Below are 16,918 nucleotides of genomic sequence, written 5' to 3'. Positions count from 1 at the left end.
TGATTATTGGTTGGCATTCTGAAGAGCCTTCCTTCTTTCCCCTTCATTCATTTATTTTATAATTTCACTGTGGACTCAAGGCTTGAAAAAAAAATCAATGTGAGGGGCGCCTGGATGGCTCAGTCTGTTAAGTGTCTGACTTCAGCTCAGGTCATGATGACATGGTTCCTGAGTTTGAGCCCCGCATTGGGCTCTGTGCACAGTTCAGAGCCTGGAGCGTCCTTTGGATTTTGTGTCTCCCTCTCTCTCTGCCCCTTCCCCACTTGTGCTCTTTTTCTGTCTCTCTTTCAAAGATAAATAAACATTAAAAAATAATCCATGTGTTATAATCCATTAGTGTCATTCATTTTGACGCTACAATTATTCCCATTTTGGCCAGTGGGAGACTCTTCAAGCTAGTTCCTGTGCCTTTTTGATAAGGGACCCCTATTAGTTTTTGAGCAGTGCTTTTTTTCTTCTTATATAAGATGTTCTAGGTATACCTTGTGTTTTTCCTGGCCAACCTTGGAATTGGTCATTTCTCCAAGAATGTCTAGTATCGTTTAGTTCTTTTTTCATTCCCTTCTATGTGATTATATTATCAATTTGGTGTACAGTTAGGTTTATTGGCTCATATATGATTAATGGTGAAGTTAGGTATTTAACCAGGTGAAAGAATTTTTTGAATGGAATTTAGAAATTGTTCTTTTCTTGACTTTCAATCTTTAGAGTGAATATACCCTGCTTAATGTGTTTTGTTTGAACTTAGCACTGTTTAAGAATTCTGAATCAGTTGCCAATATTTTAAAACTTGGAGATTTACACAAAAACCCTGATTTCTGGCTTCTTTTAAAAAGGCAAAGAAGAAATTCTGGTCCAAGTCCATTTGGCAACAATTGGATGGATCTGACGAGTAGTGGCTGCCTGTGTTCTCTAGTTCCCACGACTCTTCTATCCTGCCTGACCCCTTTAAGGCATTTGTGTTTGCGGCCTTTCTCTACAGCTCTCCTTCTTTACAAAACTTTCAGTGACAGGTGCAACAGTAGAGAATTACACTGCTTTGTGTTGGAAAACAGGAACTGATTTTGTCCAAAATGACTTATTTTTTTCAATTTTGTAGTTCCATGACCCAGCCAGTGGAGCTGATGTTGATAATGCTTTGTAAATGGAATCTCCAAGGCCCTATTTTAAATTGCTTAAATGTAGCAAATAACTTTGATAAAACTGTACTCTCTTTGCGGTTTAAGTGAAATTTACCATTCATTCTGCATGGTTTGGAACACCAAGGAACACACAGATATTTTTGAAACTGTTAGAAATCTTTTTGTTATAGTGAGAGAACTGTGTAAACTACATTTAGCTTTATAAATTGAAGTTATTGACGTTTTGTTGATGTCACTAGCATATATTCATTGAAATGTATGCCATTCTAAACAGTAGGGTGAAACTAAATGGATTCTGAAAGATTATTTTAGCAGTAGTGGAATATAAAATATAATTATTAGACTATATATCTGTTAGTTTAAAAAACTATTTTAATTTTTTTTCAAAAAATTTGAAGCGTTTTCAAAAGCTTTTGTTAATACATAGTAATTTTTACCAGAGATAGAGAAAACCATTTCATAATGATACAGAGGTCAGTTAATCAAAAAGACATAACAATTCTAAATGCTTATGCCCTTAATAATGGAACTTCAAAATACATGAAGCAAAAACTGATAAGAGTTGGAAAGAAAAATAGACAAATCTACAATTATAGTCAAAATTTTAATATTTTAATAATATTTGATATTTTAATATTTTAATAGTAGTATCTTCTTAATAATAGAATAAGTGGACAGAAAATCAGCAAGGATATAGTAGACTTGACCAACACTATTAACCTACTTGATTGACATTTGTAGAGGCCTCTGTCCATCAACAGTACACATGCTACAGTGCTAAAGTTCACATGGTATATTTATCAAGATAGGCCATATTCTTAGCCATAAATCCATTTTTAATAAATAAAATAATTCTAGTCATATATAATATATTATTTGACTACAGTGGAATTAAATTAGAAATTAATAACCAAAGATTCTTGGAAAATTCCCAAGTACCACATTTGGAAACATAAATAGTCCATTGGTCAAAGAAAATATTTTAGGAAAGGAAAGTTAATAAGTGTTTTGAACTGAATAAAAAGAATACACAACATACATAAATCTGTTAGATGCCACTAAAACATTACTTGGTGGGATTATACCTACAATAGAGAAGAAGAAAGGTCTCAAATCAATGACCTGTTTCTACCTTAGAAACTAGAAAAAGAAGAGCAAATTAAATTCTACATAAACAGAGGAAAGGAAATAATAAAGATCAAAATAGAAATCAATGAAATATAAAACAAAAGCAAGAGAAAAATTAATGAAACAAAAAGCTTGTTCTTAAAGAAGATGAATAAAATTGATAAATTTCTAGCCAGACTGGCCAGGAAGAAAAGAAGACACAAATTACTAATACTGGAAATGAGAGAGGTGACATCACTACATATTCTACAGATATTAAAAGTATAATAAGGAAATATGAACAACTTTGTACCAATAAATTTGATAACTTAGATGAAATGGACAAATCCCTCGAAAGACACTGCTATGTAGACTGAATGGTTGTGGCCCCCCCCACCCCCACCCCATTCTTATGCTGAAACCTAATCCCCAGTGTGATGATATTTGGAGGTGGGGCTTTCAGAGTTATTTTGGTCATGAGGGCAAAATGCTCATGAATGGAATTAGTGCCTTTTTGGAAAGGGATCCCAGAGAGATCCCTTGCTCCCTTCTGTCATGTGAAGTTACAGGGAAGTTAACAGCCTTCTGTGAACTAGGAAATCAGCGTCAGTAACAATACAATCTTCCAGTGCCTTGATCTTGGACTTCCCAGCCTCAAGAATTACGAGAAATAAATTTCTGTGTTTATAAGTCACTCAGTCTGTGATATTCGTATAGCAGCCTGCATGGACTAAAACAGATGTAAACTAAGAAAGGAAGTAAGTAACCTAAATAGCCCTATATGTGTTAAAGAAATTGAATTTATGGTTAAAAACCTACCTACAAAGAAAACTCCAGACCCAAATGATTTTGCAGGTGAATGCTGCCAAACATTTAAGGAAGAAATAATACCAATTCTATACAGACTCCTCCAGAAAATTGAAGAAGAAATTCTTCCCAGCTCATTTTATGAGACTATATTACCTTGATAGCAAATCAGTTAAAAACATTACAAGAAAACAACAGACCAATATCCTTCAATTAATGTATATAAAATTTCAAACAAAATTTTAACAAATATAATTCAAGAACATATAAAAGCGATAATATATCATGACCAAGTGGGGTTTATTTCAAGAATGCAGTGATTAGAAACTTGAAAATTAATCATTGTAATTCACTGTATTAAAGATAGAAAAATATATCACCTCAGTAGATGCAGAAAAAGTGTGTTATAAAGTCTAACATATCTTCCTGATAAAAGTCTCAGGAATAGAAAAGAACTTAACTTGATAAAGAGCATTTATGAAAAACCCACAAATAACATCATATTTACTGATAAAAGACTGAATACTTTCCTCATAAGATTAGGAACAAAACGAAGATATCTACTCCCAACACTTCTCTCCTTTAAAATTTTTTTTAAAATTTATTTAAGTAATGTCTACATCTAACATGGGGCTCAAACTCAAGACCCTGAGATCAGGAGTAATGTGCTCTACTTACTGAACCAGCTAGGTGTGCCTCTTTTTACTTTTTTTTTTTTTTATCAAAGAAATGTGTATTAAAACAACCTCCTTATACCAATTTTACTCTAACACAGTAAACAGAACTACAATTATGATACCCCTTGGACTATAGATACATTACTGTTGCCATGGTAAATTGGTATTTTTTTTCAAAAGGCAAGAAGGTAGCATATAATAATTGGTATGCATATGTTTATATACTCTGATCTAGAAAGCTGATTTTGGAATTTACTCTGTAACTTAACTGAAGCCCAGATTAATGTGGAGAGATGCTTATTGAAGCATTCTCTTTTTTTTTAAATTGTGGTAAATATACATTACATTTATCATTTTAACCATTTGTAAGTATACACTTCAGTGGCATTAACTACACTGGCAGTGTTGTATAACCATTGTCACTACTATACCCACATCTTTTCCATCATCTCCAGCATAAACTCTATACCCATTAAACAGTAACTCTCCATGCTCCCCTCTCCTAGCCCTGGGTAACCTCTATTTTACTTATGTCTCTATGAATTTATCTATTCAGTGTACCTCATATAAGAACCATATAATATTTCTCCTCTGTGTCTGGCTTATTTCTTTTAGTTTAAGGTTTTTCAGAGTTCATCCATGTTACGGCATTTATCAAAATTCAATTCCTTTTTATGGCTGAATAGAATTCCATTGTATAGATATATTACACTATGTTTATCCATTCATTTTTTTTTAATTTTTTTTTTACGTTTATTTATTTTTGCGACAGAGAGAGACAGAGCATGAATGGGGGAGGGTCAGAGAGAGAGGGAGACACAGAATCTGAAACAGGTTCTAGGCTCTGAGCACAGAGCCCGACGCGGGGCTCGAACTCACAGACTGCGAGATCATGACCTGAGCCGAAGTCTGATGCCCAACCGACTGAGCCACCCAGGCACCCCTATCCATTCATTTTTTGATGGATATTTGGGTTGTTTTTACCATTTGATTATTGTGAAGAATGCTGCTGTGATTAATGATGCTGAGCACTTTTTCATGTGCTAATTGGTCATTTGTATATCTTCTTTGGTCAGCATTTCTCTTGAACATTGCAGTGGATGTTCTACCTCAGACAGTAAGACAAGAAAAAGAAATAAAAGACATCTATATTGCAAAGAAAGAAGTAAAATTAGTCTCTATTCGTGGACACATTATCTATGTAGAAAACTTGATGGTACCTACAAAACTCTATAACTCATAAGCAACTGTATGAAGATCAAGATATACTTTGTACAAGATCAAGATATAAAAAGCAATTATACTTCTGTGTAGTAGCAAAGAATAATTGGAAATTGAGTTAAGGAAACAATGTCATTTACAATAGCATTAATTATTATGTACATAAGCAAAGTCTGATGATGTGAAAGACATATGCTATAAACTACAAAACATTGATGAGAGAAATGCAGAGATAAACCTTGTCTGTGGGTTTGAAAACTCAGTATTGACAGCCCTCCTTAAATTGACCTACAGTTTCAACACAATCCCAGTTAAAATCCTAGTAGGCTTTTATTTGGGGTAGAAATGGACCAGCTGATTCTAAAATGCTTACTGAAATGCAAAGGAGCTAGAATAGAATAGTCAAAAGCAATTTTGAAAAAGAACAGAGTTGAAGACTAACATTTCCTGATTTCAAGATTTATTATAAAGCTACAGTAATTGTGGCACCTGGGTGGCTCAGTTGGTAAAGCGTCCAACTCTTGATTTTGGCTCAGGTCATAATCTTGCAGTTCATGAGTTCAAGTCCTTCATTGGGCTCTGCACTGACAGCACAGAGCCTGTTTGGGATTCTCTCTCCCTCTCTCCCTATTCTCCTGCTTGTGCTCTCTCTCTCAAAATAAATTAATAAAGAAAAGCTACAGTAATCAAAATCATGTGGGACTGACAAATAGACAAATAGATCAGCGGAATAAAGAAACCAGAGGTGGGACACCTGGGTGACTCAGTTGGTTGAGCATCTGAATTTGGCTCAGGTCATGATCTCAGGGCTCATGAGTTCAAGCCCCACATCAGGCTCTATGCTGACAGCTCGAAGCCTGGAGCCTGCTTCACATTCTGTCTCTTTCTCTGCCCTCCCCTACTTGTGTGTGCACTCTCTCTCTCAAAAATAAACATTAAAAAAAAAAAGAATCCAGAGATAAATATAAACATGTTGGGCAGTTTTTTTTTTTAAGTTTATTTATTTATTTTGAGAGAGAGGGAGGGCAATCAGAGGAGGGGCAGGGAGAGAGGGAGAGAGAGAATCCCAGGCAGGCCCTGTACTGTCATTGCAGAGCCTGACGTGGGGCTCCATCCCATGAACCGTGAGATCATGACCTGAGCCTAAATCAAAGAGTCAGATGCTTAACCGACTGAGCCACCCAGGCACCCTGGGCATTTGGGTTTTGAATAAAGGTACAAAAGCAATACAGTGGAGAAAAGTTAGTTTTTTCAACCAGTGGTGCTGGAAAAATTGGATATCTGTATGTAAAAAGTGGATCTTGATTCATACTGAACACCATATGTAAAAAATTAACTCAAAATGTATCATAGACCTAAATATGAAACTTGAAATTATAAAACTTTAGAGGAAAACATGGGAGAAAACCTTTGTGACCTTAGACAATGATTTCTTAAATGTCATACCACAAGCATGACCCATAGAAGAATTAGATTGGTAAATGAGACTTCATAAAAAATAAAAACTTCTGCTTTTCAAAAGTCACTATTAGAGTAAAAAGACAAGAAAATACTTGCTAAGTATATGCTTGATAAATGACTTGTCTACAGAATATATAAAGAACTTTTCAAAACTCAAGAATGGCTAACAGCCCAAGTAAAAAACAAGCTAAGATTTGAACAGAAATTTCACTGAAGAAAATTCATGGATAGAAAATAAACACATGAAAAGGTAGTTAGCATCACTAGTCATTAGAAAGATACAAATTAAAACTATAAAGTTTCACTATAGGCATGTTATAGTGTCTGTTAAAAAGACTGACCTTATACAACTTTAGAGAGGATGTGGAACGACTGGAACTCTCATAAAATGGTACACTCTAGGAAACTGGCAGTATTTTAGAATTACATATACCTAGCAGGTGATCCAGTCCTTTCCTCTTAGGAATTGACCTAAGATAAATGAAAGCATTTGTCCATAAGGCTAATATATGGGTGTTTATGATAGCTTTATTTATTTTTTTAAGTTTATTTATTTATTTTGAGAGGGAGAGAGAGTGTAGGGAAAGAGATGTGTATTTTGAGAGAGAGAGAGAATTCCTAGCAGGCTCCGCACTGTCAGTGCAGAACCCATTGTGGGTCTCAAATTCACAAACCATGAGATCGTGACCTGAAGTGAAACCAAAAGTTGGACACTTAACTGACTGAGCCACCCAGGTGCCCCAGACAGCTTTATTTATAATAATTCCAAACTTAAAATAACCCTATTAAGGTATTAATATTATTAATAAAGATAATATTAATAAAGGTAAATAGATAAACATTGTGGTATACTCAACAGTGGAATACTACTTAGTTATAAATAGCAATGAGGGGTACCTGGCTGGCTCAGTTGGTAGAGCATGTGACTTTGGATCTCAGAGTTGTGGGTTTGAGCCCCATTTTGGTGTAGAGATTAATTAAAAAAATATTTTTTAAATATAAAAAGGAATGAATTATTGATATAAACACAAACATGAATGAATCTCAAAATAATTATGAAAAAAGCCAGAAAAAAAAAGAATATATACTGTATGATTCCATGTGTAATCAGTTCTAAAAACTATATGACAGCAGATAATTCATTGCCTATAGAGGGAGGGATAATTGCCTATAGAGGGATATAGAGGTATAAGAAAATTTGGAGTTTTGATGGGTATGTTTACTATCTTGATTGTTAATGGTTTCACAGGTATATATATTTATGAAAATTTACCAAATTTTACACTTAATATGTACATTTTATTGTGTGTAAATTATACTTAAAGTTTTTATTTTTATTTTTATTTTTTAATATGAAATTTATTGTCAAATTGGTTTCCATACAACACCCACTGCTCATCCCAACAGGTGCCCTCCTCAATGCCATCACCCACTTTCCCCTCCCTCCCACCCCCCATCAACCCTCAGTTTATTCTCAGTTTTTAAGAGTCTCTTATGGTTTGGCTGTCTCCGTCTCTAACTTTTTTTTTCCTTCCCCTCCCCCATGGTCTTCTGGTAAGTTTCTCAGCATCCACATAAGAGTGAATACATATGGTATCTGTCTTTCTCTGTATGACTTATTTCACTTAGCATAACACTCTCCAGTTCCATCCACGTTGCTACAAATGGCTAGATTTCATTCTTTCTCATTGCCAAGTAGTATTCCATTGTATATATAAACCCAAACTTCTTTATCCATTCATCAGTTGAAGGACATTTAGGCTCTTTCCATAATTTGGCTATTGTTGAAAGTGCTGCTATAAACATTGGGGTACAAGTGCCCCTATGCATCAGCACTCCTGTATCCCTTGGGTAAATTCTTAGCAGTGCTATTGCTGGGTCATAAGGTAGATCTATTTTAAATTTTTTGAGGAACCTCCACACTGTTTTCCAGAGTGGCTACACCAGTTTGCATTCCCACCAACAGTGCAAGAGGGTTCCCATTTCTCCACATCCTCTCCAGCATCTATAGGCTCCTGATTTGTTCATTTTAGCCATTCTGACTGGCATGTGGTGATATCTCAGTGTGGTTTTCATTTGTATTTCCCTGATGAGGAGTGACGTTGAGCATCTTTTCATGTGCCTGTTGGCCATCTGGATGTCTTCTTTAGAGAAGTGTCTATTCATGTCTTCTGCCCATTTCTTCACTGGATTATTTGTTTTTCGGATGTGGAGTTTGGTGAGTTCTTTATATATTTTGGATACTAACTCTTTGTCCAGTATGTCATTTGCAAATATCTTTTCCCATTCTGTTGGTTGCCTTTTAGTTTTGTTGATTGTTTCCTTTGCAGTGCAGAAGCTTTTTATCTTGATGAGGTCCCAATAGTTCATTTTTGCTTTTAATTCCCTTGCCTTTGGAGATGTGTCAAGTAAGAAATTGCTGCAGCTGAGGTCAGAGAGGTTTTTTTCCTGCTTTCTCCTCTAGGGGTTTGATGGTTTCCTGTCTCACATTCAGGTCGTTCATCCATTTTGAGTTTATTTTTGTGAGTGGTGTAAGAAAGTGGTCTAGTTTCATTCTTCTGCATGTTGCTGTCCAGTTCTCCCAGCACCATTTGTTAAAGAGACTGTCTTTTTTCCATCGGATATTCTTTCCTGCTTTGTCCAAGATTAGTTGGCCATACATTTGTGGGTCCAATTCTGGAGTCTCTATTCCATTGGTCTATGTGTCTGTTTTTGTGCCAATACCATGCTGTCTTGATGATTATAGCTTTGTAGTAGACGCTAAAGTCTGGGATTGTGATGCCACCTGCTTTGGTTTTCTTCTTCAATATTACTTTGGCTATTTGCGGTCTTTTGTGGGTGCATACAAACTTTAGGATTGCTTGTTCTAGCTTCGAGAAGAATGCTGATGCAATTTTGATTGGGATTACATTGAATGTGTAGATTGCTTTGGGTAGTATTGACATTTTAACAATATTTATTCTTCCAATCCATGAGCACAGAATGTTTTTCCATTTCTTTGTATCTTCTTCAGTTTCCTTCATAAGCTTTCTATAGTTTTCAGCATACAGATCTTTTACATCTTTGGTTAGGTTTATTCCTAGGTATTTTATGCTTCTTGGTGCAATTGTGAATGGGATCAGTTTCTTTTTGTCTTTCTGTTGCTTCATTATTAGTGTATAAGAATGCAACTGATTTCTGTACATTGATTTTGTATCCTGCGACTTTGCTGAATTTATGTATCCGTTCTGGCAGACTTTTGGTGGAGTCTATTAGGTTTTCCATGTATAGTATCATGTCATCTGCAAAAAGTGAAAGCTTGACTTCATCTTTGCCAATTTTGATGCCTTTGACTTCCTTTGTTGTCTGATTGCTGATGCTAGAACTTCCAACAGTATGTTAAACAACAGCAGTGAGAGTGGACATCCCTGTCATGTTCCTGATCTCAGTGGGAAAGCACTCAGTTTTTCCCCATTGAGGATGATATTAGTGGTGAACTTTTCATAAATGGCTTTTATGATGTTGAAGTATATTCCTTCTAGCCCAACTTTCTCGAGAGTTTTTATTAAGAAAGGATGCTAAATTTTGTCAAATGCTTCTTCTGCATCGATTGACAGGATCATATGGTTCTTTTCTTTTATTAATGTGATGTATCACATTGATCGATTTGCAAATATTGAACCAGCCCTGCAGCCCAGGAATGAATCCCACTTGATCATGGTGAATAATTCTTTTTATATGCTGTTGAATTCGATTTGCTAGTATCTTGTTGGGAATTTTTGCTTCCATATTCATCAGGGATATTGGCCTGTCGTTGTCTTTTTTTTTTTTTTTTTTTTCTGGGTCTCTGTCTGGTTTGGAAATCAAAGTAATGCTGGCTTCATAGAATGAGTCTGGAAGTTTTCCTTCCCTTCTATTTTTTGGAACAGCTTGAGAAGGATAGGTATTATCTCTGCTTTCAATGTCTGGTAGAATTCCTCTGGGAAGCCATCTGATCCTGGACTCTTATTTGTTGGGAGATTTTTGATAACTGATTCAACTTCTTCACTGGTTATGGGTCTGTTCAAATACTCTATTTCTTCCTATTTGAGTTTTGGAAGTGTGTGGGTGCTTAGGAATTTGTCCATTTCTTCCAGGTTGTCCAGTTTGTTGGCATATAATTTTTCATAGTATTCCCTGATAATTGCTTGTACTTCTGAGGGATTGGTTGTAATAATTCCATTTTTATTCATGATTTTATCTATTTGGGTCCTCTCCCTTTTCTTTTTGAGAAGCCTGGCTAGAGGTTTATCAATTTTGTTTATTTTTTCAAAAAACTGACTCTTGGTTTCATTGATCTGCTCTACTGTTGTTTTTAGATTCTATATTGTTTATTTCTGCTCTGATCTTTATTATTTCTCTTCTTCTGCTGGGTTTGGGGTGTCTTTGCTGTTCTGCTTCTATTTCTTCTAGGTGTGCTGTTAGATTTTGTATTTGGGATTTTTCTTATTTCTTGAGATAGGCCTGGGTTGCAATGTATTTTCCTCTCAAGACTGCCTTCTCTGCATCCTAAAGCGTTTGGATTATTGTATTTTCATTTTCATTTGTTTCCATATATTTTTAAATTTCTTCTCTAATTGCCTGGTTGGCCCATTCATTCTTTAGTAGGGTGTTCTTTAACCTCTAAGCTTTTGGAGGTTTTCCAGACTTTTTCCTGAGGTTGATTTCAAGTTTCATAGCATTGTGGTCTGAAAGTGTGCATGGTATGATCTCAATTCTTTTATACTTATGAAGGCCTGTTTTGTGACCCAGTATGTGATCTATCTTGGAGAATGTTCCATGTGTACTCAAGAAGAAAGCATATTCTGTTGCTTTGGGATGCAGAGTTCTAAATATATCTGTCAAGTCCATCTGATCCAATGTACCATTCAGGGCCCTTATTTCTTTATTGATGCTGTGTCTAGTTGATCTACCCATTGTTGTAAGTGGAGTATTAAAGTCCCCTGCAATTACCACATTCTTATCAATAAGGTTGCTTATGTTTGTGATTAAATGTTTTATATATTTGGGGGCTCCTGTATTCGGTGCATAGATATTTATAATTTTAAAAAGCACATAAAATCCGTGGAAATACTTAAAACCGCAGAAGCTTAATTTTATTTTTAGAGGTGCCAAATTTAGAGATTATAGAAAGAAGTCTTGACTCAACGTTCATATTCTCTGGGTTTCTACCATATAGTACCTAAGTCTCAATGTGTGTTTTATATAATTTTGTCTTCTTTGGTTACAGTTTTTTATGCTCTGTTTGGTATTTATATATGAAATATTTAATGATTCCTAAACTTCCTTAGTTTACATGGTGTTTCCAGAAAGTTTCTTAGCCAGAAGGAACAGACCCCTAACTGGATTAAGAGACTAGTTTGATTATATTTATTACCGTTACCTCTATTTTTTTGTCTTAGATCTTGACTTAATTCATGATGAACTCAATTCATTTGTTTAAATGTGGTTAGCTCTAGGAATTCTGTAACCTACAAGAGAATGATTTCTGAGGCTCCTGAATGGCTCAGTTGGTTAAGCATCCAACTCTTGGTTTCTGCTCAGGTCATGATCTCACAGTTCGTGAGTTCAAGCCCTGCATCAGGCTCTGTGCTAACAGTGTGCAGTCTGCTTGGAGTTCTTTCTCTCTCACTGTCTCTCTGCCCTTTCCTCCTTCCCTCTCTCCCGCCCGCCTGCCTGCCCTCTCTCTCTCTCTCTTTCAAAACAAATAAATAAACATTAAAAAAAAAGATCTTTCTTAAAAAAAACAAGAATGATTTCTTAAATGGTCTGAATATTGTTCATTAAGTGCATTTTGCTGAAAGCAGAGCACCATAGCCCAACTCTGACACTTTAATAATTCTTAACAGAGCCTCGGCACACGAAAGGATCATAGTTGCCTTGTAAATGAATTGATGTTGTAAACTTGTATTTTATAGGAGGTAAAAACTGACAACATGATACCAAAACAGGCTTCTTCTATAGAATGACAACAATTTGATTATAAATCCAACTGGGAAGTATGCTAGTTGATCACTGTTAACTCAGGAGTATTTTAATTTTAATGAGTCAAGATAAAGTATTTTCTTTAATTGATGTCTTTTTTCCTTTTTTCCTTTTGTAGGAAATACAATAGCAGCCATGATAGAAGACAAAGGGCCAAGAGTGACTGACTACTTTGTTGTGGCAGGTCTCACTGACACATCTACTCTTTTGGATCAAGAAATAAATCGTTTAGATACTAAGTCAACTGGGCCTAAAGCTCCAATTACAGATATTGCAGTTATTAACAAATCTGCTGGGGAGACAGTACCTGAAGGTTACACCTGTGTTGAAGCCACTCCATCAGCTCTCCAAGCAAATTTGAACTATGGAAGTCTGAAAAGCCCCGAACTTTTCCTCTGTTATAAGAGAGCAAGAGACAAACCACCCCTTACCGACATTGGGTATGGTGACTTATTTTCTTTTGCTATAGTGAAGGAAATAACACTTATTTAAGGTGCATGGGAATAGAAATTTGAATTTTTTGATAGTTCTATTATTTGTTACTTCAGGATCAAGTTAGTAAGATATTACATATCTCTATCCACGCTTACTGAATTTCTCTGCGTTGTACTTGAATCATGAGATCATTTCCTTTCAAAAGCATATTGAAATGAAGGCATTAGAGCCTGAAATGTGATTCCATTTCTGTTGTACTTCTCAGATAAGCTTATTAATTAAACATAAAAGAACAAGAAGGTATAATAAAAGATTATATTTTTAAGGAGCTACTTGGGTTATGTGGTGAAGTTTTGTGAAGCCCTGAACTCATTTAACAAAGGAGCATTCCTGTTTTAAAAAATGTAATTGTGTTGTGTGGTTTTAAATGCCAGGAGGGGGGAGGTGTTTACCATTTAGAGTGAGTGTAGTGGTTATGAGGTATTAGTATCTAGTCCACAGCCAGGGAAGTACATTCTTTGTAAAAACTTTTATCCCAAAAATGTCTGCATTGACTCTTTTGTAAACAAGCTATGTTTTTAGAATACCTATAATACTTGTCATGTATACATGTCATTTATTAAGCTGTTCTGTTTATTACAATTATCCTCAGTTACTTAAAACATACAGGTATTTGAGAACATCTTAGGAGGTGTTTGGGATCAACTTGTCCATTTATGCAAAACATGAAGTCAGAATTTTGGTGGGGATTGCATTTAATCTATAGATCAATTTAGGGAGTACTGGCCACTTTTATACCACTAAGCTGTCTAACTTTTGAATGTGAGATCTCTTTCCCTTTATTTAGGTCTTTAATTTCTTTCAGCAGTGTTTTGTAGTTTTTAGTGTATGAGTCTTTCACCTCCTTGATTAATTTTATTCCTACATATTCTTTTGGGTTCCATTAAAAATGGTATTTTTTTTTAATTTCCTTTTTGGATTATTCATTGCTGTTATATACGAACACAGCTGAATTTTAATTTTATATGTTAATCTTATACCCTACAACTTTGATGAATTTGTTAGCTCTCATAGCTTTCTTTTGGATATTTGGGGATTTTTTTTTTTTTTCAACGTTTATTTATTTTTGGGACAGAGAGAGACAGAGCATGAACGGGGGAGGGGCAGAGAGAGGGAGACACAGAATCGGAAACAGGCTCCAGGCTCTGAGCCATCAGCCCAGAGCCTGACGCGGGGCTCGAACTCCCGGACCGCGAGATCGTGACCTGGCTGAAGTCAGACGCTTAACCGACTGCGCCACCCAGGCGACCCAATTTGGGGATTTTTTTAATACATAGGATCATTTCATCTGTAAATAGAGCTAGTTTTTCCTGCTCCCTTTGCAGTTTGTTGTATTTTCTCCCTTGTCTTACTGCTCTGTTAGAACTTACAGTACAGTGTGGAATAGCAGTAGCGGAAAAGGCACCTATGTCTTATTCCTGATCTAAGGTGGGAAGCTTTCAGTCTTTCACCATTGAATATGGTGTTAGGTGTGGGTTTTTCATAAATGCCATTTATCATGTTAAGAAAGGTTCCTTCTAGGGGTGCCTGGGTGGCGCAGTCGGTTAAGCGTCCGACTTCAGCCAGGTCACGATCTCGCGGTCCATGAGTTCGAGTCCCGCGTCAGGCTCTGGGCTGATGGCTCGGAGCCTGGAGCCTGTTTCCGATTCTGTGTCTCCCTCTCTCTCTGCCCCTCCCCCGTTCATGCTCTGTCTCTCTCTGTCCCAAAAAGAAATAAAAACGTTGAAAAAAAAAATTAAAAAAAAAAGGTTCCTTCTACTTCTGATTTTATGAGAGATTTTATCATGAAAGTGTGTTGCATTTTTTCAGATGCCTTTTCTGTGTTGAGATCATGCAGATATTTATTTCCTTCTTTCTATTGTGATGTATTACATTGATTTTTTATGTCAAATCTCTTAATATAATCACAATACCACACCGTAAAAATGATTATTTAATATCATCATACATCCAGATTTCCCTGATTGTCCCATGGAGTTGTTCTTTTTGTTTGTTTGTTTGTTTGTTTGTTTTTTAAATGGTTGCTACTTTTTCTGTTAATAGTTGTGCAGATATTAAGAAAGGTAGTGAGCTGTTCCATTTGGCCACTGCTTGGTTGTACTCATCATCTCCTCTACTTTTGCAGTAGAGCTCTGGTGAAATGGTCCTAAGGTCCTCGCTATGTTCAAATTTCCAAAGTCAGAGGATGATTTGTCCTTATCTTACTTGACCTTTATGTAGCATCTGTTTAACTTCTTAGTATTGGCCACCCTGTTTAGCTTCTGTGATTTTCCTTCAAGTCAATACAGTTAGGATGGTGGTCATACAACTTTATATATTAAGCACAGGAGCCAGGTGGTTGAGAAATGATTGGAATTTGATCAATAGAGGCTTTTTTTTGAAAGCTTGACTTTAAGAGAAGATAGTAATGGGCCTTGCTGTTCAAGATGTAGTCCTTGAACCAGTATCATCTGTAGGGCTTGGGAACATGTTAGAAATTCAGAATCTCAGGCACTGCCCCAGACCTACTGAATCAGAATCTATATTTTCTCAAAATTCCTAGAAGCAGCAGTTGAGGATACCTGGGGGGATGAGGCAATACGGAGTTATGGGCTGTTTTTTACCTTTCTTCCAGGGGATAACCTTGAACATCTTTATTTGAAGGGGAGAAACCAATGGAAAAGAAAGGGGGTTGAAAATATAGGAATGAGGATATATTAGAATAAAATTCTGAAACAGATTGAAGGGATAATGTCAACAGCATAGGTGATTGGATTAGCCTTTAATGGGAGGGACTTTTGAGAACGGGCAAGGGGGTTAAATGGATAGAAACATAAGTTATTGGTTCTGGGGGAGTAATTCAGGACATGTAATGGTTTTACTGTCAGTGCTTTTCATTTTCTCTATGATTTTATTAAGATAGGTAATAGCTATAGAAGGATGGGTATAGGGTAAAATTTTGGCAATATTCATGTCAGTTGAAGGGAATCAAGCCAGGGACATAACATGTTTCAGGCCTCACTGTTCACTGTCAACCAGTTATTCTTAAAGGCCATCTTTTCATATCCTTTTCTTCATACCGGCCCCCCACTCCCATACAATTGTAATTGAAAGGATGTGAATCTTTCAGAGATTGTTGTTGCTTGTGGTTCAGGGGCACAACTTAAAAATAAAATGATGAGGGGCACCTGGGTGGCTCAGTTGGTTAGGCGTCTGACTTCAGCTCAGGTCATGATCTCACGGTCCGTGAGTTCGAGCCCCACGTCGGGCTCTGTGCTGACAGCTCAGAGCCTGGAGCCCGTTTCAGATTCTGTGTCTCCCTCTCTCTCTCTGCCCCTCCCCTGTTCATGCTCTGTCTCTCCCTGTCTCAAAAATAAATAAACGTTAAAAAAAAATTAAAATAAAATAAAATGATGACTTAGATACTTACATACTTTCAGGTTGCAAGTGGCTCTTTCATACATATCTAGGCTTGTTATGGTAGTTTATTAATCCAGGTTTGCTAGAGTGTAGGTTGAATTGTCTTTTAGTTAATCATAATTGTAAATTTTTCTTTCCAGATCAAATAATTGTGGGGTGCCTGGGTGGCTCAGTGGGCTGAATGTCCAACTCTTGGTTTTGGCTCAGGTCATCTGTTGCTGTGGGCTGAGCATGGATCCTGCTTGGGATTTTCTCTCTCTCTCTCTCTCTCTCTCTCTCTCTCTCTCTCTCTCTTGCTCTCCTGCCACTACCCTGATATATGTGTGTGTGTGTGTGTATAATATTATATAATATATTATTATATATTATATATTATATAATATAATTATAATAAATATATATTTATATATTATATATTTATATATTAATTTATATTAATATATAATATTATATATTTATTATATATAATAAATATATAATATATATAAATACATTATATGTATTTATTATATAATATATAATATAATAATTATACAATATATAATATAATATTATATATTATATAATAATATTATATAATATCTGGTGACTGAAATATTTTGACCT

The 16,918-nt window shown here is 35.7% G+C and overlaps 1 protein-coding gene and 1 long non-coding RNA gene across 6 annotated transcripts in view; both read left to right on the top strand.

The window, feature by feature from the left end:
* DENND4C (DENN domain containing 4C) overlaps positions 1–16,918 on the top strand; it is a 121,374-nt gene that overhangs the window by 20,123 nt on the left and 84,333 nt on the right. For all 5 annotated transcript variants that reach the window (XM_027047141.2, XM_027047140.2, XM_027047144.2 and 2 more), the window contains exon 2: positions 12,537–12,858. In XM_027047141.2, the coding sequence (XP_026902942.1) occupies positions 12,554–12,858 (305 nt within the window). In that variant the 5' untranslated portion in view covers positions 12,537–12,553. The remainder of the gene's footprint in view (positions 1–12,536; positions 12,859–16,918) is intronic.
* On the top strand, positions 14,172–16,607 carry LOC128312194 (uncharacterized). The gene is made up of 3 exons (XR_008291170.1): positions 14,172–14,423; positions 14,662–16,084; positions 16,315–16,607. It is a non-coding gene; the product is annotated as an uncharacterized LOC128312194 (long non-coding RNA).

This window comes from Acinonyx jubatus, chromosome D4, assembly GCF_027475565.1.
Source record: "Acinonyx jubatus isolate Ajub_Pintada_27869175 chromosome D4, VMU_Ajub_asm_v1.0, whole genome shotgun sequence".
In the NCBI taxonomy this organism is placed as follows: domain Eukaryota; kingdom Metazoa; phylum Chordata; class Mammalia; order Carnivora; family Felidae; genus Acinonyx; species Acinonyx jubatus.
Note: the sequence above shows the minus strand (reverse complement) of the source record. Positions and strands in the feature narration are given on the sequence as shown.